The sequence below is a fragment of the Peromyscus maniculatus genome, chromosome X, assembly GCF_049852395.1.
Source record: "Peromyscus maniculatus bairdii isolate BWxNUB_F1_BW_parent chromosome X, HU_Pman_BW_mat_3.1, whole genome shotgun sequence".
NCBI classification, from domain to species: Eukaryota; Metazoa; Chordata; class Mammalia; order Rodentia; family Cricetidae; genus Peromyscus; species Peromyscus maniculatus.
Genome location: NC_134875.1, coordinates 75428269 through 75454053, shown reverse-complemented (window position 1 = coordinate 75454053; position 25785 = coordinate 75428269). Strand labels below are relative to the sequence as shown.

At 34.1% G+C, this 25785-nt stretch overlaps 1 protein-coding gene across 4 annotated transcripts in view; it reads right to left on the bottom strand.

Moving 5' to 3' along the window:
• Nucleotides 1-235: 235 nt before the first annotated feature.
• Nucleotides 236-25785, bottom strand: part of Rps6ka6 (ribosomal protein S6 kinase A6) — a 185737-nt gene continuing 160187 nt past the window's right edge. For all 4 annotated transcript variants that reach the window (XM_076562741.1, XM_076562740.1, XM_076562742.1 and 1 more), the window contains 5 exons: nt 25143-25219; nt 23084-23201; nt 16334-16474; nt 15436-15557; nt 236-966 (listed from right to left, as the gene is read on the bottom strand). In XM_076562741.1, the coding sequence (XP_076418856.1) occupies nt 918-966; nt 15436-15557; nt 16334-16474; nt 23084-23201; nt 25143-25219 (507 nt within the window). In that variant the 3' untranslated portion in view covers nt 236-917. The remainder of the gene's footprint in view (nt 967-15435; nt 15558-16333; nt 16475-23083; nt 23202-25142; nt 25220-25785) is intronic.

The following is a 25785-nucleotide window of genomic DNA, read 5'->3' as shown; positions in this document are numbered from 1 at the left end:
GTTTGCCTCTCCCTTGCTAATTTTATCTTTACTTGTTCTTTTAAATGTTGTGAGGTTTGCTGAGAGTTGCAAATATAATTGGGGATTTTCTATAGTTCTTTTACGTCTCAGTTTTTATTTCTGTTTTGCACGTTTACTATTTGATGCATACATATTTAAGATTTGTATTTCTCCATGTATAGATTGCCTTTTATTATAGCATATTCAATATCTAATATATATGAATATACACACATATATTTCCAATCTTTTATTTTCAACTTATGCTAACATATACCATCATATCTTAAGTAAATTCTTTATAGTAAAGACAGTGTATATGGTTGAGTGAAGTTTCTGAATCAACATTGATAATATGCTAATTGGCACATTTGATTTACGTTTAAGATTCTTAAACTGTTAAACACTATTAGAATTTACGATTATTTTTTCTTTTAATAGGTATTTTATTTCTTTATTTTTCACAAACAGAGTGCTGTTTCCCCTCCTTCCTCTTTTCCCAATCCCTCCCCCCATCTCCCCTCTGCCTTCTCCATGGATATCAACCAAACATGGCAGATCAAGTTGCAGAAAGACTAGCCACCTCCCCTCCCATTAAGGCTGGACAAGGAAATCCAGTATGAGGGTAAGGGTCCTAAAGGCCAGCAAAGGGTCAAAGACAGTCCCTGATCCCAGTGTTAGGAGCCCCACAAGAAGACCAAGCTACACAATTTTCACATATATGCAGAGGGCCTAGGTGAATCTCATGCAGGCTCTCTGATTGTCGGTTCTGTCTCTGAGAGCTCCTATGAGAACAGGTTAGTTGATTCTCTGGATATTCTTGTGGTGTCCTTGACACCTCTGGCCTCTAGAATCCTTCCTCCCCTTCTGCAGGTCCGCCTAATGTTTGGCTGTGGGTCTCTCTGCATCTCTTTCCATCAGTTGCTGGATGAAGAGTCTCTGGTGACAGTTGGGCTAGGCACCGATCTATAAGTATAGCAGAATATCATTAGGAATCATTTCATTGATTTTATTCATTCATTTATTTTTTTATTTTTTGTCAGTCGTGTTTGATTCTGTCCTAGTTCTCTGGGTCCCGGCCCTCCAGGCATATCATATCCCTCTGATGGCATGGATCTCAGGCTGGACACTCCTACACTCCCACAATTTCTGAGCACAGCTTGTAGGCAGGACAAATTATAGGTAGAAGTTTTCAGCCTTGCTTGGTTACAGGAGATGACCAGTTCAGGCTCTATAACCCCCATTGCTGTAAGTCTTAACTAGGGTCACCCTCATAGATTCCTGGTAATTTCCATTGCACTAGGTCCAGTTGTCTCTCCCAGTACTCTCTCCATCCTTCCCCTCACCTGGTCCCTCCTGTTCCTGTCCCCCCACACCCTCTCCTCACCCTCGATGTCTATTCGATTTCCCCTTCCCAGGGAGATCCAAGTGTTCCCCCCTTGAACCCTCCTTGTTACTTAGCATGGGTATCTGTCTTCCTACATTCTAGGATTGTATATACTTTTAATTATTCCAATTTATCTGTAGTATTACTGAGTGTACCTGTATGAATTTTAGTGGTAGCTCTATGCATTATATTTATATAACTTAAGATTAAGCTAATGTCATTTTAGCAGATACCATGAAGTTTAGAAAATTAATCTCACATAACACCAATTTAGTCTCTCCACAATTTTCTTCAGTATTTTTCTACCTAACCACATGACAATGTTATATTTTGCTTCAAAAATAAGGCATAATTTATAGAGCTTAAGTCTATTGTACTCATGCCTGTTTTTTTTTCTTACTGTGTTCTTTCTTCCTTCCTAATAATCATTCAAGATTCCTTCAGTTGTGCTTATCACTGCTTCTTGCATCCTTTTATTCTAATCAAGGCGTTTAGATGGGTCAGATGGGTCTCACAGCACTGCTTTCCTGCTGTCATCGTCTACTAATCTACTGTCTTTTTCCATACACTGCAATCTTTTTAATATCATTTTTATTGAAACCTGAATGTTTTGTGTTGTGAGACTCTGGATTTGACTGAAACTATTTGTTTTTATTGGGTTTCTGACACCACTCCAACACAGAAAGTAAAGATGCCACCCACCCCTTCAGTGCCAGGTGAAGGCAAAATCTTGGTTCCCCCTTAGCCTCCAATGAGATCTAAGGAAATGGTAATCCTCAATAGTACTGGTTACAAGTAAGAAATTACAGCTCTTGGGCTGGTTAGATGTCTTAGAGGATAAAGGCACTTGTCAGCAAACCTCACAACCCCAGTTCAATCCCCAGAATCTGTGTAGAGAAAGGAAAGAACCAACTACTACAAGCTGACCTCCACAAACATGCTATGGCATGTGTACACCCATATATGTACACACACAAAGGCATACAAAGTAAATACATAAATGTAAAAAGCAAACTGAAAAACACAGATCTTCCAACCCTTCATAAATAACTAACACACTGGCTAGAGAAACAGTGGGTTATGAATAGTCCACACGTAACATTCACTAATGCCTAAAAGGGAGGCGGGATTGCCTCAGTACACTGCTATTCGATGGTGGAAGCTGTGTCTTCTCTAACATTACCCACACAATGGGTATGAAGTTGCCTCATTGATCAAGGATTTAAGTGGTAATATAGACTTTATCTCCCATTGGACAGTGAATTGTTATTACAGATTAACAGGAAATGAAAGGCTGGTCTCTCCATTCCACCCGGACTGAAAATGATAGAAGTTCTGTAGTCTCTCACAGCATAGGAAAGGAGAAAATGTAGACTTTCTACATAACTCTTGGTGGCATAAGGATGGATTGGCAGTTATCTCTGGTGATGAGCCCTAACACAGATCTTAGGATCAAAGGTTTTCTATTCTATTAACTCCTCTTTTCCTGATACTTTGGTGATACAAACAGGATTTTGTTGAGACTTATGGAGTCTATCAACCTGATATCACCTCCAATGTATTTAAAATAACTTCACTTATGATTTTCTTTGTTCTGTTAGTATAAAACTTCCATTAATCAGTTACTACCCTGGAACAGATGTGAGCTAACCTCAGTTTGTGTTCCCAGGCCATGGTCACTCATATTTGTCTCCAAAATAAAATATCCTTTATCCCTTTTAATATGGGAATTGTTTTTTCACAGATATTTGACTGTCTTTTTTTCATATTTAGTTTGGCAGAAGACTCTGACACTTTATTTAAATAATGATGTATCATCATGTTCCCCTTACAAAGCTGAATAAGAAGAAATATTAATTTTCTGGTTTATGTTTTATATTTCCAGAAAGACTAATTCTTCTCTGGTAAGGCTATTTTAATCCACTATCAACCCACTGATGTTAATGAAAAGCCAACTATTAGTTAAGCGTTTTTCATCTAAAAATTATATTTGCAGTTCCTATTTGGATATGTATTGCAATTTTATGACTTTTTTCTCTCAGTTTACTTTGAATAACTGAATAAACAAATTGAACATCTTGGAAAGGGAGTACTAGAGTATTGTTTTTTGTGCATTCTTTCAGTTAAAAACGTTAACATTGGAACATAAAGATTTGATACAATATCAACTGATGTCTTAGGCTTTCTATTGCTTTGATAAAACATGACTAAAAGCAAATTGGGGGGAAGGGTGTTTATTTCATCTTATAGCTTGTTATCCATCAACCAGGGAAGACACGGAAGGAACTAAGGGCAGGAACATAGAAGCAGGAATTGGAGACTAAATTTCTGTCTTTGCTAGTGTTTCTTTTGCTGTGATAAACACCATGACAAAAAGCAACTCGGGAAGGAAGGGTTTAATCTCATTTTCACATCACAGTCTATCATTGAAGGAAATAGGGCAGGAAATGAAGGCAGAAAGCTGGGGGAAGGAACTGTTACAGGGGCCAGGGAGGAATGCCGCTTAATGGCTTGCCCCTTGTGGCCTACTTTCTTAAACCACCCAGAACCACTTGTCCAGGGGTGGCACTGCCCACAGTATTCTTGGTCCTCCCACAACATCAATCAAGCAAATGAATCACGACTTGCCTACAGGTCAGCCTGGTGGGAGCATTTTCTCAACTGAAGTTTCTTCTAAAAGGACTCTAACTTGTGTCAAGTTGACATAAAACTAGCCAAACACAACTGGAATTACTGAAAGTTATCTAAACTTAATTTCAGTTACCAAATCTACAATAACTCATAGAAGAATCATGGACTGAAAGCATTATGTAATTTTGTGGGAAGAAGCTAATAAATCATGTCAAGATTCCTTTAAATTAAACTTGGAACAACAATATGAAAAAAAAAATGACAAAATGAAATAAAAGATACCACAAGTAAATTCTATGTCATTTTAAGGAAAAGACTGTTAGTTTTAGAACAATATTTAGAAGTTTTAAAATTTACATAATTTATAGGTTATAGATTCTAATGTACTTACATGTCACTAATTCTGTATTAATTATACTTATGAAACAAAGAACCTCATATAGAACCAAAAGTTAATATCTTATTCAAACCCAATCTAATCAAATGTGATAGAAATACATTTGTGCTCAGCTTCATACAGCTTTGAACAGTCTTAAGAACCAATCTAAAATACAATTCTTTGTGTGACCCTTTCTATAAAATTAAAAACTGGTCATCAAGTTTTCTTTGAATATCAATACTCATCTCACAAGTGAGTGTTCTCTATGCATGAGCAGGTGTATGTACCTATATAATGAAAAGCTGGTGGCAGTCCTATGATTAAATATATGGATGATAAGGCTAATTCTTAAGCAATGTTACAATATACTATAGAATAGCCAACCTAACTAAAGCATTTGTGTTGGTTTCCTGAGATTACATGGAGATACAAAGGAGTAATGTAATCTTGACAGAGAATGTCACCTCTTATGAAGATGTCAAATGTGAAGTCTCATTTCATTAAAAACTGTGCTCCTAAAAACTCATTACTTGCCCAGGTGAAAATTTCACCTTTCAGGAGACAGAAACACAAGAAATCTGACACTCTAAATTAAATTTTGATCACCAGGGGAAAACTAGTCAGTCAGATGAAAGTGGTACAAACGTTGAGAACCAGGTTTCATATCAGGTTGACATTTGTGATATTGAATGAAGAAAATACTGGGAGATAGTCATGCACATATTTTAGATATAAGAAGTCATCTTAGAAAAATTCACAGATAACTTTGTCAAAATATATAAAGTATAGAAGAAAAATGCAACGAATATTATAGGGGAGTCAGCTAAAATCCGAAATTAAAAAAGAATGATTGAAAGGGAGATTCTGATGAACTTATGTATATAAACAAAATGATATGCTCAAAAACTAAAAATTAAAGATTACATTTTTAGCTGTAGACCTCATTTGAGTTTCATACTTAAAATGAGTTCTTTTTTTTTTTTTTACTCCCTTCTTTCATCTTTTGCACTCTCCTGCTGAAATGCAATATATAGAGATTTTGTTTGGCCAGGGTAGGATAAAGTAGATTTTATTTTTAACATGCATATAATAAAGGGCTGGAAGATGAGGAGCACTGTGAAACACTGGCCTCTGGAATAACATGGCTGTTACACACATGAACTCACACAAGACCTCCACAAGATCAAGAGTTACAAATTTCAACATGGAGTGTGTGTGTGTGTGTGTGTGTGTGTGTGTGTTCCTGAGGTCCCACCCCCTACTTAAGGAGTTATTGACAGTTGATGTCTTCTTAAGAGTCATTTTTCATTTTTCTTTGGTGGGAGTGGTAACTGCTAAGTTTCTCATGCCCTAGTGGGTGACCCCGTACATATGCACATACTGGTGTCACTAATTATTTACTGGGTTATTATTTTAAAGTCATGAAGTGTGGAGCCACTTGGGAAATATGTTGGGGTGGTGGTGGAGAGGAACTGGGGGAAGTGTTAGATATGACCAAGATAAAATATACACGGTTTAAATTTAAAAAAAAAAAAATGCTTACAACAAAGTTGGTGCTCTTGTGCTTTTTAGCACATTTTTTTAAATATGTAAGGACTATTAGACACATTGCTTATGGAGTATCATACAATTTAAGAATTCATGGCATGGATTTTCTGGCTAACATCTTGTCTATATTTTGTTTACCAAAAATAACCAGCTTCATACTGGAAAGGTGAAGGTAATAATAATTGAGGCATCAAAAAGAAAATAAAATGCAACATGTAATCCCTATGCTATATTCTATGATCAAATATGATTTAGCAAATTCAGGGTTTGGCAGCTTGAACATACACTAAACTCAGTTGAATAATCACCTTGTTAAATCACAGGTTGCTGGATCCCAGCTTCCACTTCTAGTAAGTTCTCAGATGAAATTACTGCTCTTGACAACTACTGTCTAAAAATAAATGCTTTCTGACATTTCTGGGAAGAATGCAAAATAGCCTAATGTCAATGGAAGATATTTTGGCAATATCTTAAAAACAATTATTTGTGATGGCTAATCTTTAAAATGTCAGTTTTTTTGAGAGATTGAACTACCTGGGAGACAAGGGCCTCTGAACATGCCTATGGGAGATTATTTTGACTAGGTTAATGAAGGTAAGGAGATCTACTGTGGGTGGCTCCATTTCCTGGCCTGGGATCCTGTACTATATAAAAGGGAGACAGTGAGCTGAGAATAAACATTCATTACTCTCTGCTTGACTGTGGATGCATGTGGCCAGCTGCCTTCCGTCCCTGCCTTGACTTTACCATGATCAGCCAACACATGTCCTTTATCTCTTAAGTTGCTTTTACTGGGGTATTTTTATTACAGTAACAGGAAAAGCAACTAAGACAGAACTTATTAAATCAAGAAATCCGGACTCTAAATTTTTATATTAGGGTAAATAATATACAAGTTGGGGATACATCAACAACATAAAATGTATGTATGAACTTTACTGTACATTATTTGTGATTGCAAAACATTGGAAACTGTCAAAGCATAGGAGCTTAAATAAAATATAAGAAATATACACAATGAAGAAACATGAACCAGAAAACAAGAATATGAAGGATACCTATAAGCTAATAATTTCAAAAATACATTGAGTAAAAAAATTGCAGGAGAGTACAAAGTCTGAGACCTTTTCTAATGAAGAAAGGAAACTGTGGAAGTGCTTAGCTTTATATAAAGAACATGAATCAAAAAACGATGTTAGTTACTGTTATGGTTTGAATCTGCAATGTTCCGCATAGGCTCAGGGTTTTAGTCCTTTATTTCCAGATTCTGGCCCTACTTGAGACTGTAGAGACTTTGAGAGGCAGGGCCTGGCAGACAGAAGTAGGAGTAGGCCTCTGAATGTTCTATTAGCTTCTGGTTCCTAGTCTACCAGGATGTAACGAGATTTGGCATGTATTTTCATTGGCACAAATTGAGCTACCTTGTCATAGACTGAAATCCCTATGAAGCTGTGAGCTTTTCCTCTTTTAGTTGTTTCTATCAGAGGTTTTGGTTACAATGATGCAAAAGTTACCTAGAGGAGGTGTGCAAGGATACAGTAAGGATGACATCGATGGCATGTTTAGTATACTTATCTATGTAGTGATAGCCTTCAGAACTATGTCATTTTCTACATAGTAAACAAACAAACGATTAAATTAGAATGAATAGGAAAAGGAGGTTAATATAGAAACTTAGAAATAGAAATTAACTAAAAATGAAAAACTAAAAAACATACAAAAGACACAATCAGAAAAGTTAATCAAGGGACTACATATCATCTAGAGTTCTTGGTCCTGAAGTTACATTATAGAAATAGATGCAACTTTAGGTATTCTCTAGGGAAGACTGGGATAGTATATGCATTTTATGAAAGCATACATACTTAAAATGGGCATGCATACATGTTTATTATTTAAATTTCTATTGATGTCATGAAATAGAATGGTTAAAAACGACTTATGGAAGAATTTATTTTGACTTACAGTTCCAGAGGGAGGAGTCCATCGTGATGAGGAAACATAGAAGCAAGTGGTAGGAGATACCTTCTTCCAGCAAGGCTGCACTTCCCCATAACCACCTCAAACAGTACCCACCCAGGGAACAATTCTTAAAATGCCTGAACCTATGGAGGACATTTCTCATCTAAGCTACCATGATACAGGACAGATACTGGGTAGGCAAAAAGAGAATAGCCACTACCACTCTGTTTGCCCTTGTATAGTACATCACATTCCATTAGAAATGCCCTATCCCTTTCCAATTTCAGTCAAGTGTTCCTTAGTTAACTCTACTCCTAGGAGCTAGGCATGAGAGGAACTGAACGTTAGACCTGTTATTTCCATTTTGGAATCATGCTGAGTCTGACTATGGGTTAGTTTCAAAAATATGGTTGAAAGATTGAGGAAACAATAGTTCCACAACAGTGATCAAGACATGAAGCCAAACAATAAATTCCATTTGTATGTTAAACTCATGAGTTAGGTATTAGCATCTGTAACCAAAAAGATCTTCAAACACATGCTGTAGCACAATGTGTTAAATCATTATTCTCTTCAATGGTCCACCATAAGGTTGCTACTGTATTCTTTTTTAAATAAGCAATCAAAAGTATCTCTTGAAAAATTAGGATGCTTGTCACATAATTATTTAATCTGTTGTTCTTTTCTTGCCTCTCCTATTAGAAGCTCAGATCTAAATTTAATGCTCAAAATTAATGATCTGATAGTTGTAGATATTGGCATAACTCTCATTTTCATAGCTTTGCTGGAGTGTTTCATTTTTAAAAGCCTTATTTGTCATTATTCAAAAAAGTTTAATCTTTGTTTAAAAGAAAATCAGCAACAGTATCTGGCACAAAAATACATGACACATTTGTTGAGTAAAATTGCATCTATTAACAAAGAATTCATTTTGTTCAGAAACTGGGTAATCTGTTATCAAGTATGGTAGCTTATTTAAAAACGTTATAAACAAGATAATCTAAAATAGCTATGTTCAGAAAATATATCAACTGTATCTGAGAACGCTGAAAGGGAAGGAAGAAAAAGTATAGTGTCTAATCAACACAAAAGCAGGGAGACTGGCAAATGCAGGAAGGAAAGGCAAGGCTTCCGAGTAGAAGGCTGCCTTGTGCTTGGGTAGAGAAAGGTTCGAGGATCCACACAAATCCTATGAGAGATAATAACTGTACCTTCAAAAACAGGTCCACAGTATTTTCAACCTGTTGCTTCAAGTAAAAGGGAGAATACTATGGGAATCAAGGGGACAACAAACTCTAGTCTGCTTCTTTTATCCTTTTCAATCAGGCTGCGAGGCTGACAACTTCCCCAAGACCCACTGGCTAAAACTACACTCCCTTACTTTATATGAGAGAAGCAAATGCAGAGCATATTTTTTTAAGGTAGCCAGTGGGAAAGCAAATTCTACAGAGTCCCCCAATCAAACCTGGGATATGCCCTGCTTACCTCTAAGAAGCTTGGAAAGTAAGAGGTACATGAAGATTTTGATCACTGCATAGGAACTTACGTTTTACAGGTGTACAATGTAACATGCCATTGCTTCTTCTTCAGTTACATTTTTGTATTTACTCTAAGCATACAAGAATTGGTCAGCACTTGGAGACAAATATTAATGCTCCTACTACAGAAAAGCCTGTCACTTTAACTTGCAGATAAATGCATTCTCTTGATAAGATATAAAGTATTGTATATCTGCATGCATATTTTCTTAAATATTTTATTTATATTTTATCTTATAAGGATACTAGAATAAGAATCTTAAAGGAAAACAATATTACAGTTCTGGAAATATCAAGGAATATGTATAACCAAGCAATATTTTTAAACAACTGTTATATTTGGCTCCAGAATCTTGTGTATACATACACATTCATATTCTCTCTCTTTCTATCTCCCTCTCCCCACTCAATGAATTGTGTGATTTAGCTATGTATTCGATAAAAGCAGACAGTTTTGCATCCATAAATGATCAAGCAAGGTCAAGTATAAAATGTTAGGAAGTTACAGCTTTTTTATTTAGTACCCAGAGAATGCCAGTAATTTAACATAATTTCTTGATAATTGTTGCTCACAGTTTTAACAAGAACAAAAATAAATATAACTTTATGTCATCTTTGGCATGTTGTAAATTCAAAAGGATAGCCATTTCTTTAGCAGCAATGTGAGGTAAAAGAATACTGAGGAATGCACTACTAAATCTAATCTTACAAGATGAAAAATGTACAATGAATGAAAACATCAACGTCAAAAGGAAGTGTCTTAAAGAAAAATATTTACGAAATAAATGATAGTATAAAGCCTATACTAGTTTGGAAATACTAGTTTATAGCAACCTGGGGACTTTTTCGTCAATCTCAGCTTTTAGATTTTTAAGTTCCTGGGAAGTAAATCTATATACAATTTTTATTTAACACCATTTCTGTTGAAATGTGCAATGAAACTCTAGTGAATATAAATGCCTGTAACAAAACAATAGGTACATGAATTGCTAAGTGTTTGGGAAGTGTCAGAAAAATGAACTTTTTAAAGATATGGCAGTAGTAAACTATGTTATTTTTGCATAAATCCTGGCCAACTCAAGACTAGCAATAGCACTTCTGTTTTGCCACATACTTTTTTTTCCTTTATATTATGGACTATAATGAAAGATAAATTTACAAACACACAAACCATGCTAGGACTTGAATATTTAATTAAAAGTTTGTGTACAACTTTTTAAAGTGGTAGTTTCTTCCTAGATTGCTTTCCTGGTAGTGAAAATAACTTTACTGTACTAAGAAAAGTTTATACTTTTGATATAAATGGTATGAGTTTTAGAAACAACAAATTTTAAGCAAGAAGTAAAATGCTTTCTGAGCAATATTAGTTGAGTAAAAGAAAAAGGGAACAAATTAGTCAAATAATATCAATTAATAAATTAATGCACATATTAATATATTCTCTAGAACTGTCTCACATAAAATTGGATGTTTAATAACCATTTTCAAGAATAATTAATAGTTATAACTAATCAAAGTAAAATCAAAACAGTCATTTTCCAGGTGTCTATGGTTTAGAAATAGGAATATAGAACAAACCTTTACTTGGTATATGTTCAGATACATATAATAAACATTTAGCTCAAGGTTTTTTTCCTAATCAATTACTAAAATGTATATATTTTCTAATACAATGTAAGCAATCTTGAATTTCTTTGTTTTAAAAGTACTTAAAGTACTTTTCTTTTTGTAACTTTCTTAATATTCCAAAGAAACATGTGCTTGTTATCTAAGATTTATTGTATATCCAAGTATAGGTCTTCTAAATATTAGCAGTTAAGTTGAATTTTAGATGATAAAGCAAAATTATTTTACAGAAATTATAGAGTAGACTCCATTAGATTGTAAGACTAAAAGCAGGAAAAAACTACTCCATGAGCATAATGGGTATTGTAAATAATCACTAACACAATACTTCATCATCATCTCAGCAATCACTGATCTCAAGATAAAGAAGAAAAACTCCTTAGCAAGCACTGGAATGAACAAAAGGACATTAAATAAATTTAAATGTAACTGGTCAATCTGGATTTACTATGGCTTGAATTATTGTTGCAAAACAATGTAATACAATGGATCTCTGGGTCTTAAAATCTAGACAAAGAGTCTAGAAAAGGAATCCATTTAAAAATAATTTTTGCTGGGCAGTGGTGGTGCATGCCTTTAATCCCAGCACTTGGGAGGCAGAGGCAGGCTGATCTCTGTGAGTTCGAGGCCAGCCTGATCTACAAAGCAAGTCGAGGACAGGCTCCAAAGCTACACAAAGAAACCCTGTCTCGAAAAACTGGAAGAAAAAAAAAGAAAAAGAATTTTCATTTGAATTTCTGTGCTTTTTTCTATTAATACAATTGTGGTTTGAATAAATGTCCTTATGTTACTAAATATGCATTGTGAGAAATTAAAATATAGAAAAATATGAGTTTAACAACATGTAAAGAAATGACTTCCAATACCTTTCTCTCTCTATACCACTTTGTTATAGAGTAGTTCAGTATATGAAAAAGCTTGGGATATTTTAAGACAAAATACAGAATGCCTGGAAAGGAAGGAACTCTACAAATATGAGAACATTTTATTGAATGACTTAACCCTGGGAACTTCTGGAAACTCCTTAACTCCAAACTTCAACAATAACTGAATTTAAAATTATTCTCATGTGATGAGATTGCCTGACATTCCTGCAACTAGAAATACATTTGTCTAGTAGCAATCTTCCTTGAAAAATGCGAATTCTCTACTAGCCACTAATAAAATGTGAATTAATTTAGTGATGCAGCTTTCCTGCCATCTTATTAGCTGAACTCCACTGTTCTTAAAATGGAAGTCTTGATTTGTGGAAAAAAGAAAGGAGTAGGTTCTTTTGGAATAATTAATCCTTCTGAGGATTTGGGAAATCTTAATGGTAAAAACCTGCTTTGAGGTGATCAAGTAGGATAGTGAGCGGTTTAGAAAGCCACACGAAAGAGAATGTATGAAATGGATAAACTGTCTAGTGTCAAGTCTATTTTTTTCAGTGTGCCTTTGTTGGTTTTCTGTTTTCTTCTTTATATATGAAGGGTCTTCTTCTAGCCCAGATACTACTAATCAAGTGATATTAATGAGTTTCTATGAGCAATATTATTTTAACATGTTTCAGTGTAGAAATATCAATACCAAGCACCATTGTTAACTTTGTGGATTGCCAAACAAATTCAATCACTAACCAAAATTTCTATTAAAACATCAGAAAACAAAAATAAATAATAATAAAAAACAATATTCAGGCATTCCTATCAAAACAGGTCAAAAGTTTGATACCAGAAAATCAGTCACCAACACTGCTTTCTAATTTTCTTGGAAATGGTTTCCTGAATATTCACTCATGGTACTGTGTGCTTTCAGACAATGGATTCTTAGTCCACACCTTATTGACCTAATGTTTTCTCTTCAAGAAAAATGAGTTCAATATCTTCTCCTTTCCAGAAGAGTAAAACACCTCAAAGTTTTAGCTCAAAATGTGCTGCTGTTAAATACTACCAAATAATGCAAAATAGTTCTTCATGAACCCATTAGGAACTATATAGTATGCTAAAGTCTTATAGAAAGTTTAACTGGTCACTCATTTATAGAACCTTTTTTTGAGAAGTATTTGAACCTTCACTCATTCTATTTGGATTTATTTTAGCCAAAAAGGACATGATTAGATACCCCACTTTTACAAAACAAGGGTATTATAATGTCTTTCTTTTATAATAATGTTGTCTCTCTACTACTTTTGTTAAGCTAGTACATTTGAAATTTCTAACAGCAAGTTTCTCACAATTAGGTAAATACTCTAGCATGCCTGTATCTTCTGCACAGTAAATACTCACTGGGTGATAAGGAAGTATGATATTCATTGCTTATTCCTTAGTGTTCCTTTCATATCAGGCTGTACAACACAACCCTCTGAGCAAACAATTGAAAATCATGGTAATCTTTTTAACCCATTCATTATACAAAGGCTGAAGGGCATTTTATGATGATTTTTCATTTTCCAGTTTCATTTTTCTCTAATTTTATTAGCTGGAAAATAGATATGGAAACAGTATGTGTCCTAAAAATTCAATAGCAAAATTACATCTTTGAGTTTGACAAAAAAAACTGATAAAAATGTGTAACTGCACAAATGAGACAATGACAGGAACACAATAACTCAAAGTATATGGACACAGATTTTTAAATGCAAGTACTTAATGTAAGAAAGCAAAAAAAGGGGGAATGAACCACATTGGAACACCAAATTCACAAAATAGGACACTAAGACTAAGTAATGCTATTATGTGGCATCAAATCAGCTGTTACTTAATATTGTTCAATTATTTTAAAAAAGACATCTCAAAGAAAGAATACATCCTTTTATATATCAAGCATAGGAATCATATTTATGCATGAATACAGATCTCTTACATTTTAAAGAGAATACATATAGTTTGTTTTCTTAAATACCAACATTACATGTCTCCTAGCCTAAAACATATACTCAGTAATCAGTTCTTTCTGAACTAAGCAAAGTAAAATGCACAGCAAATAGTACACCCAGCACAAACAAGTATACATTTCTATTCACTAAACAAAACTGACATCCTCCAGTTTACATTCATGAGTTATTTCTGTCAGTAGTAATAGTTAACGGTATTTTCCTGGACAACATAAAATGATTTTTTTTTAAATTTCAGCACTCAAAGAAAACAATACATTAATTATACAGTGGTTCTGAATCATAAATTTAGTAAAAACAATTTGGCTGGTTTACTAAAAATATGATTTTTAAATGTGCTCAAATTTCTGTGTGAATCATAAATGTTGTTTTCCTATTTAAAATCTTAGATTATCTTCTTGAAGTACAACTATTATGTAGAATTGTCTAATGCTTACTGAAATGCATTATACGGTTTCATATGTGCTAAGTGCACAAGTCCACTATAATAAAACTTCAACTACATCACCATAGGATTCAAGGGAGATCAATCAATACACTACACTGTAGCTCAAATACATGGAAATCAGAAATAAAACAGTGTAGCTCCATTTATAAAGGGGAAAGATGATCAAGAAATTGAACTGGTTAACTTCAAAGTCAGTTTATGTAACACTAAGATCACATCAACACCATCTACTTAATATTCAAAGACTTAACTATGACATATTTAGGAGATTAAAGACTAACATGAAACCTTTGAATAAAAATTTCTTCACTTTTACTACAATTCCATTAGCTGTAAAACATTAGAAGCCTTATGAAAACTTTGTCTAGATGAAGTCACTTACAGATAATATACAAACCTGTCTGCACATATTATTAGTGATTTAATTATTCTATCAGAACTTTGGCACCAACCATATCAGGACTTCATGTATTAGCACAAATGGATTTTACTCTGACACCAAACTACTTTTGCTACATTTAGCATCTAAACAGACTCAAATGAATGGAGTGCTTTGGCTATGCACAGCTACTAGAATACTTCTGTTTTTCTTTTAAACACAAAAAAGTTTTTCTTCAGGATATGATATTAAAAAATACTGTCATTGTTTGGCATTATAATATTTATAACATATGAAAAGCATCTTGATTACTATTAATGACTCCCTAAACCAATTTTGTGTAAAATAATAATAGGATAACTTTGTTTGAAAGGAATTTGGAGAGTTAATGTGCAGAGAAGTTGTTAAGACCTTGTGGGCATCAATTATATAGTTAATCATTTGGATACTACTGCAAAATGACATAGTATGAATATTATGGACCTATGTATGTTTGTTTATAAATCGAACCTCCCACAAAGAGAGGCTTAAATAGAATATTCAAGTAATGTGAAAGGAAAAAAAATACCTTTGATATAAGATTAGGCAAAAACAAAACAAAACCAACCCACAACACATTTAATTTTCTCTTCATCCAGTTAGCTGAGGAATAGTATGAATCTTACAAGGCAGTTGATGTTCGCTTTTTCATGCTCCGTCTCTGAGCTAAACTTGAAGCAGCAACAGGCTCTAGGACTGGTTGGAAAGGCTGGTGAGTCAAGGCAGAGTATGTTGCAACCATTGCTTCCTAAAATAATGACCAAACATTACAAGTTCAGTAACAATCTCTGTAGGAAAGAATTATTTAATAACACACAGCCAGACCTCTACCTATGAAATTTGCCCTTTTATATAGCTGATCTAGCAATGGCCCAAGTTATAGAACCAGCTAAGTTGCTTGTACGTTAGTTTTATTTAGTCATAAAAAAGAACAAAATTATGTCATTTGCAGAAAAATGGGTAGAGCTGATAATAGTCATGTTAAACAAAATAACTACAATCTAAAAATAAACACTGCACACTTTTTCTCATATATCATATCTATGCTTTAAAAAGATAAAGGTACTATTACGAATGTAGAGCAAGATAAAGGGGATGAGAGAAAGGGATATCAGAGGGCATTAGAGAGTAAGTATGATCAAAGTACATCATATGTATATAAGAAAATGTCACCATAAACCCCACTAATTGGGGAAATTCATATAAGCTAAAAGATAATTTTATCATAAAAGACATAGTAAAAAAATAATAGTTCATTAATGTTTACAAAAAAAATCTATCTTCAAGAAATAAAGATACTTAAATAATCAGTGGGTTGTGCCGGGCGGTGGTGACACACGCCTTTAATCCCAGCACTCGGGAGGCAGAGGCAGGCGGATCTCTGTGAGTTTGAGGCCAGCCTAGGCTACAGAGAAATTCCAGGACAGCCAGGGATACACAGGGAAACCCTGTCTCGAAAAACCAAAAAAAAAAAAAAAATCAGTGGGTAACATGAGATACATATTAAGTGTGTGTTTGTTTTACCGTAACAATATATGGTATATCATCTGTCTTTGGCTCATCCCTCGGCAACTGTTCTCTGTGAGTTATCCAAGAGTGCTTTAATACTTCTCCTGCAGTATAACGCTGATGTGGGTCCATGTGAAGCATATGAGAAAGCAAATCCTAAATGGATACAGAAATTAATATGAAAATATATAATTCACATTTCCTCAAAATATGAAAGCATCAATAATTTTAATGTTTTGTTTTCTCAATACGCTGTACAACTAACTCTCTCTCTCTCTCTCTCTATATATATATATATATATATATATAGAGAGAGAGAGCATTATATCTCTCTCTCTCTCTCTCTCTATATATATATATATATATATATATATATAGTCACAAATTTGAAAGGGAAAAGATGGAGAGAGAAGGAAGGGACAAAAGTGATGTAGATGCGGTGCTCATGTATGAAATTCTCAAAAAAAATCTATAGAAAAAAAGATAATCTTGAAACAGATTTTTCATTATGTAGTAAAGTTTTTATTTTATAAATCAGTGTATACCAAATTTCTAGAACTAGGATTTGGTTAGTAATGAAAGAGGGAAAAAACACTTAAGATAACAGGAGTTTCCCTGGAATGTTTTTCAATGGGCAAGAAAACAGCTATAGAACTTTTGTTAGAAAGTTAGACTCCAACATATAATGGTTGTATATACAAATAAAATACAAAGGAGAGGTTGTTATGTAGTTAGCTAATCCACTCAATAAGGGCTGAGAATAGCAAAATATAAATTCAATGTCAGCAACTAATGTTTTGATAATGGTCCAGTCATCATAAGTCTTTAGCAAATTAACTTTGAATATTTGATTTTGTTAAAATTATAACTGTTATACAACATAACTTCATAGAAACATGCAAGTTTAAATACACCAAAGCATGTATGTAACACTTTGAGTAAACTACCTTTACTACTTTTAGGAGAACAAGTAAAATCCCCTCAACAAGAATTTCCTAATAGATAAAGACATTATTTGTGCAATCTTTCATTACCCAGAATAATGAAACTAAAGATGATAGGTAATAAGAACAGATAAAGGAGTAATACTCTTGTATTCTCACAACTCAATAGGCTGAGCTACGAGGGTCACATTAAGTTAAGGCCAGACTAGGCTACATGGTAAGTTTAGCACCAGCACTGTTTGACCCTGTTTTTTCAAAAAAGGTGAAGAAAAAATATAATGTTAAAAAGATTTCAGGGCTCTGGATAATCAAAATAACCAACTTGGAATGGAACAGATATGCAAAAATAAACAGACATTTAATATTAAAAATGAGACAAAGGGAGTAATGGGAAGGGGAAGGATGATAAAAGGGAGTGTGGGGTTGGGGGTACATGATCAATATATATTAGATATTTGCATGAAATCTCCTTATAAAACCATATAAAATGAGTATATGAAAATAAAATATAATGAAGATTTTAATAAAATATACTTAGTGAATCATAAGAATTAGTAAGTCACTCTTATTTTATTTATCAAGCCCATTATTACACATGTAACCAAAGGAATTAAAATCAGTATGTCAACAAGGTATCTGTACTACAATATTAACAGTAGCACTACTGACAACAGTCACAGATTAAAAACTCATCCTTCCATCAACTGTTAAATGCATAAAGAAATGTTGCATATATAATACATGGTAGTACATGTATATATGCATGAGTGAATATTATGTATATGTATGTAAATGAATTTATTTTATTTTTATATATGCACAAGATGGAATACTATTCAGTCACAACAGAATAAAATCCTGTAGTTTGTGACAACATGGATGGAACTGGAGATCATTATATTAGTGAAGCAAGCCAAGCATAGCAACATAATTATGATATGATTTCACTCAGTATGTGGAATGCTAAGGCAGTCAATCTCATAGAAGTGAGAGTAAAATGTGGGTTAGCAGACATGATGCAGTATAGTGGGGAGGAGAGACAGGGAATTTTGATCAGTTAGAGTTGGAGAACATCAAGAATTTCTGGTATGCTACCACAGAGAAGTGTGCCTACAGATAACAACAAACACCTAGGGGATTTCAATGTTTCATTTAAAAGAAATGATAGGTGTTTGAGGAGATAGATATGTCAACCTACCTTAAGCATTACACAATGTATGCATGTATTAATGCAGTGTAAGTTGTGTATCAGTTAAATACAAATATAAAATAAGCCTGGTGAAGTGTCACATACCTGCAACACCAGCACTAGGAAGGTAGAAGCAGGAAAGGGAGAAACAATGCCAATCTCCTATGTTTTATTAAATAGCCATATCCTTCAAAACCAAACAAGAAGATGGGGGAAGAAAGATATCCTGTGTCTCCACTAATCTACAATAGAGCATTAATTGTATTGGCTACAGGCAAAAAAGGTTGATGACAAGAAAAAGTAAGAGAGGATACTAGCAACCATTAGACAGAGATGAGGTAGAATCAAGGAATGTTCAACTTTAGATTTGTAAAAGAAACAGACCCTAAAACAGCAGAAGAGGGAGAGCATCTTTCCCAGCAGAGCTTTAAGCAAAAGAGGAAAAAGAAAGTCTGTGAGTTCCATAGATACACAATATGGACCTCTGCAAAACAAACAAACAAACGAATGAAAATAAGAGATCTGCAGCCAAGCATTGAACTACAGGCTTGATAGTAAACAGGCACTGAACTACAGGCCTCTATACTACATGCTCACTGGTGCTCAGAGGGTAATCATTTTGAGGTTTTACAGTCAAAACATTTTGACCAGAGAGAGCAGATTTTTATTACCCTCAAACCCCCAAAAGTTCCCCTTCTTCAATAACTGGGCAAGTAAATATCCCAAGAATCAGTACGGGCCCAGGATAGTTGTTGTAATCCAGATGCAGCTCACAAACACAGGTCTGCTTAGCTGAGAAATACAGGTATGACTACAGAAGAAGGTTGATTAAATCTGGAGGCCTTCAGCTGGACCTCTGGGAATAAACCAGCTGTGGGAGAATACTAGTAGAGACCAGCATAGCTAGATCATGCAGGACCAGTCAGTGTTCCGTGCTTGACCCTGTAAAGTACATATTACTTTGGTCTGACAGATTAATATAATCTCAGAGCACTGGAAACATTTGGTGGAAACATAGCCTGCCTCAGGCATTTTTTCCTGCTCACACATGCACTGGCAAAGCATGCCTGGTATGAAGGGGCATCCAACTGTTAGGATATCCCTGGGCTCATCTAGCAGAAGCAGTTTAAGGGCAGGTCCTATACACCTGTATTGCCTGGCCTCAATGAGGAAAAACACTTTCAGGAATTCAGTTCAGCCAGGGTCAATCATATATTACTGTTTCTTGGTAAAGGCAGGGTTTGTATCAATCTGCTACCAGCCTTTTTTTTGGCCCAACCAGGGAGAAAACAATTAAATACCTAAATGCCTCCAATACCAAAAAAAAAAAAAAAAATCGAAACATAAGACTGAGACCTCCACGTTATGTATCTTCAGGAACTAAGAAATGTTGGCAATTTTTATTTCTTTTCTTGTACTTTCTTTCACAACACTATTATTTCTTAGCTTTCATCCCATATATGCTTCTTCTTTTCCCTGTCTTCCTTCTTCACTCTTCTATCCTTTCTTCATCCACTTCCTTTTCACTACTTAATTATTCACACTTCCAACTTCAGTAAATTTGAAATTCCTAGGGTTTATTTTTCTTCAAGAACCCTAACTATCCTAGCTCCTTTCTTCTCTAGCTAACCTTTTATATTGGAATTGACACTTCTAATTGTTTTTTTTTTTCTACATTTAAACACTTGGTTTGCTTTTGAATTGCTATTGTCTGTTTTCTCTCCTTTGAGTGGTAATGGGGATTGGGTTTTGAAGAGAAGGCTGTTTGGCCTTAATTTCAGCACTTGGGAGGTAGAAGAAGGAGGGTCTCTGTGAGGTTCAAGGCTTCCTAGAACTACATAGTGAGACATTGTCTAAAAGGAGAGAGAAGACTGTTCATTAAGAGGATATCTATTAACAGAACAGAAAGAGGTATTCGTGCCACTTTCAAGAGACTGAACCTGAAGATCAATCCATGACGTAAAGAAAGGAAAGAAAAGATACCCAAACTAAAAAGACTGAAAGTCTATTAAATGAAACTACAGCAGGAAAATTAAATAGTGGGAAAGATACATATATCCAATATAAGAAACATTTAAAACCCACACGGATATGATCAGAAAGAACTTTTCCATCTTATATTATAATGAAAATACTAAGCAATGAAAAGAAAATATTCTTGACCTTTAACAGATGTGTCTCTTTACTTTTAATCACCAAAATATACCTCAACACACAAATCGCCTACACAGACTTCAAACTTCACAAGGGAAAACAAAACAAAACCTTCATCTGCTCATTAAAGCTGATCTGAACTTTTCTACTTGCCTAGGGATTTTGAAGGATTTTTGAATGGTACAGATAGTGACAAAAATAAAGCAATGAAGAATAATTTTAGGAAGGGCATGTCTGGAAATATTGAAATGTACTGTCTTAAATTTTACTCAGAAGGCTCTCAGTTGCTGATTATCTGCCATACAGCACACTACAATCATATTCTCACTAAAAACTTGAGCATTTACTAAGTGTCACATATGCAACCTATTTTGAAGTACACACAATACTGATATAACATATATAAGGTATTTATTCTAATAACCCTGAGGTAGGTACTACTAACATCACTTTTTGACATGGTAAGTGACATATAAATAGATTCGACAACAGTTTCAAAGTCACAAACTTACTAAGCCATAGTCAGGCAATGCAGTCTAAGTACCATCCTAAGTCTTTATTGTTAGTCTGGATGACTTTTCATCCTTCCCCTATTATACTAAAAAACTGATGCGTGAATTTAAATAATTACTACAAATTTCTTTTTTGTTTCTCTGCTTTCATTTTAGAAACAGATTCTCATATGCCCTAGGCTAGCCTTCAACTTTCATATACCAAGGTCATCCCGTTCAGGAATGACCTGGAACTTTTCTATTATTTCTTCTACCTACCTAGTGATAGGAACAGAGGCATGTGCCACCATGTTCAGTTTCATGTGGTATTGGGGAGCAAGCCCATCGCATAAATATAGCAATCATTCAATATTGGTAGCATTAAGTTATAGCAATTATGAATAAAGTAAAATCTCTTATATTTTTGGTTCTGAGCCTAGCCTTTAATGGCTGAGCCATCTCTCCAGCCTTTAGACCGACAGCTATGGAGCCTGAATGGGACCAGACTAGGCCTTTTGCATAGTTGTGTAGCTGGGTCTGTTCGAGGGGCCCCTGGCAGTGATGATCAGGATCTATCCCTGGTGCATGATCTGGCTTTCTGGATCCCATTACCTACGGTTGGACACCTTGCTCAGCCTTGATGGAAGGAAATAGGGACTTGGTCCTGCCTCAACTGAATGTACCAGGCTTAGCTGTCACCCCCATAGGACAAAACTTTCATGATATTAATGGCCAGTTTTTGAAAAATTATACTAAACTATAACAAAGAACAATCATGTATAATCAGCTGGGTATTTATACTTAAGATAACATTGAAAATATGATCAACAAAATTAATAAATTCATCTAAACTGAAGCCCTGAAATTTTTTCTCATCTATATGCACTTTTAGTAAGCTTTATAACCTATATTAAAACAAAAGCACAGCAGATTTTCTATTCACTTCACAATACTCAGATGTCAAATTCACCAGCTATACATAGTAACAATTTATGAGCTTTCAGTTTTGATCAAATATTTCTATTCAAGTTCATTTGGTATATGTGATGTGTAACAGAAGCTACAACCAAAAAAAATATCACCAACATGGCTCTCCAATATGTCCTTAACTGAATGACACCAAGAGACATGCTAACATGGAAGAGGAGAAACTCACAAGAACTTAACCCTATCCAAGAACTACAGGCAACAAAGAAATACTTTGAGCAAGAGAAATTAGTTTTTCCCAGAGAAGAGCACACCAATTAGTTATCCAATACCAGATCTTCAGCCCTGAAAAGATACACACAGGTAACATTATACAGACTGAGCAGATTAATTTTCACACACACACACACACACACACACACACACACACACACACACACACACACACAGCACAACTAGCAAGATCACCAACACTTAAAGAAAAAGAGGCCATTAATTTAAAAGAGAAAAGTGGGTTAAATGGTAGGTATTGTGCTCTAGGATATCTTTCTGTATGTTGTGAAAATGTGTTGCTCTGATTGGTTAATAAATAAAGCAGCATTGGCCTATGGAAGGGCAGGATGGAACCAGGCAGGAAGATCCAAAAGAGATAGTGGGAGAAGAAAGAGGCAGGAGAAAAGTCAGCTTGTTGCCCCCGTGGAACAACATGCCAGCAGACCAAAACATTTGGTAAAACATAGATTAATAGAAATTGGTTAATTTAAGATATAAGAGCCAGCTAGCAAGAAACCTGAGCGATATGCCATCCAGTTTGTAATTAATCTAAGCCTCTGTTTGTTTACTTGGGTCTGAGTGGCTGCAGGACTAGGTGGGACACAGGAAAACTTACAACTACCAAGTTGGATGTAAGAACATGAAGGGAAAAATCAAGTAATTATAATTTCAACAAATAAAATTAAATACTGACATGACAACATAAGAATAGACATGGGGATATAGTTTCTGGATTTTAATAATTTAATATGAACACAGTAAAACTGAACATATTTATTATTTATACCTTAGCTCCATCTGAAATATTGTCCCAGTTTCCACCACTCAAAGAGAAGTTCCCATTGCCTATACGCAGGAGTATTTCTTCAGGAGTATCATTGGGACCATTGGAAAATGGAGTGTAGCTGTTAATAAAATAGATTTTAATAAACATGAGAAACAAAGGTACATTTTATACATAATTAAAAGTGATGACTATAAGTCTATATTCAAAGATGAAAAGGAGCCAAGAACATTACCTAATATTTCCCTTTACTGTTAATATGAAATCTCAATGAATTTAATCCTAATAAATTATTTAATGAAGTACAGAATTTTGCTGATTACTTCTATGCTTCCTTTGATAAGCTAGTAAATGCAAAATAAGGGTGGACTTTTATATAAACATACAATATTATAATGAGACCATGATAAACACAAATATTCTATTTTGATAGGCTTAAGTTAGCAAGGAAATATATCTACTATGAAGAAGTTTTAATTCTTCCATATTTATAATGTATTTATTGTGTCAATTCAGCTTATTCATTAACATTTTATTCATTCATTCATTCAGTTTTTTGAAACAGGGTTTCTTTGTGTAGTTTTGGCACCTGTCCTAGATCTCGCTCTATAGACGAAGCTGGCCTCAAACTCACAGAGATCTGCCTGGCTCTGCCTCCTGAGTGCTGGGACTAACGGCATGTGCCACCACTGCCCAGCTAACATTTTATTTTTTTTTTTTTTTATTTTTATTTTTATTTTTTTTTTGGTTTTTCGAGACAGGGTTTCTCTGCGTAGTTTTGCGCCTTTCCTGGAGCTCACTTGGTAGCCCAGGCTGGCCTCGAACTCACAGCGATCCGCCTGGCTCTGCCTCCCGAGTGCTGGGATTAAAGGCGTGCGCCACCACCGCCCGGCAACATTTTATTTTTATGACTATGATTAGTGTAAACAAGTTAAAATTTTTAGTTAATACATATGAAAAATAATTGTATTAATTATTGATGTCAATGTAATAAAAACCACAGCTGCTGAATTATGTACATAAAATTATTCATGGGTTGAAAAGAGATTCATACATTTAAGGTAGATTTTAAAACTTAACTTGACAAAAGTGATCATTTTTGTTCCATGTTTTTAGATGTAACTGAAATTTCTTTATATTGGGGAATCAGAAAGCTGACTTATGGTTAAAAGTACTAGGAGATAGATTTATGCAGTAATTTTTTCATTCCTTCATCTAACAATTGGGTTTAGATAATATCAAACATATGTTTATATATAATAATTTCTTGTTTAGCCATAAAGCAAACATTTAAAAGCAGCAAGCAATTATATCTCATGTATTGACTATAATGACAAGGTATACCATTCTATAAAGAGCTTATAATATTTAAAATCCTGATATATCAATTATGCACAGTCAATTAACTGTTTAACATCACTTTATGCTACTAATATATTTTGTTTTTATATAGCAGTTGAATATTTAAAATGTCATACCTAGCTGATAGTTACAAGTTAAACATTCCTGTTTTTTAAAAAATGAGAATATATAGAACCATAAATATTCACTTTTAAATAAAAGTGCTGCTCTCTATTAAGAGTAAACTATCATTTTCATTAACTATAAATTATAAAATTAACACAGTCTAATTATTATTACAACTGTTTTGAGCTTATCCTTGTCCTATTAATGGTGGACATGTATATACATGCTTCTCTAGGTTAATATTGTTAAGTATTATATTTTTATCAATCATTTTACTAAATCTTTGTTGCCCAGACTTAAAGCAATTTTTTAAATAAAATTATCTACTCAACAAGTCCAGTGGACATGCTCCTATTATAAGACACATCTACTTTATAGTCTAGTAAGACTATTAAAAAATAAAGCACTTAATATAAAAGGTTTATTCTAAAGCATCTATTATATATGAAAACTTTTCTATTTCTGTATCTTATTTTACAAGTAAAAACTATAGATTTGAAAATATTAATAGGATGTCTTACATTATTTTTTCTGTACTCTTCTGGATGAATATATTCAGTAAAGTTCAAATAACAAGAGTTTATAAGTATCTTACCCAGCCAACATAGTGTACAAAAGGACACCTAAGCTCCAAATATCACAAGCAGCATCATATCCCTGTTGAGTGAGAACCTATGAAAAAAAATACACAAAGTTTGAACTATTAATATATAACGTCACATTTCTTTTGAGGGATATTGTCTGGATTCTAATAATTTTATAAGTATTAACAATATAAAAATAAAAAACAATTTCTTAAATTTTTATGTTATTTTATACCCTTTAAGGGTAAAGGTAAAATATTCTCCAATCAGCAAACACTGCATAACCTGGGGTTACTCTAAGCTGGTAAAGTTATATGAACTACACACAAAAAACAACAACTATGTAAGACATAAAACCTGACCTCAACAATCTTTCATTCTTCTCATTTCAAATTGGATATACAGACACCTAAACGTAAAGCTGATATATACAGGTGTTTGATGGAACTATAAATAGTACTGAGGTATTAAAATTGTGATACTGTCTCTAAAGATGAGCCTGAGGGAAATGTTAAGTAACTGGCCAAACATGATAAAACTGGTTAGTACTGTAGAACAGGAATTCTTACTAAAAGGCAGTGCTTTTCAATATCTATGAGAACTGCTTCATTTTTTTTTTATGAGATAGGGTTTTCTTCTAAAGCCCAGAATGAC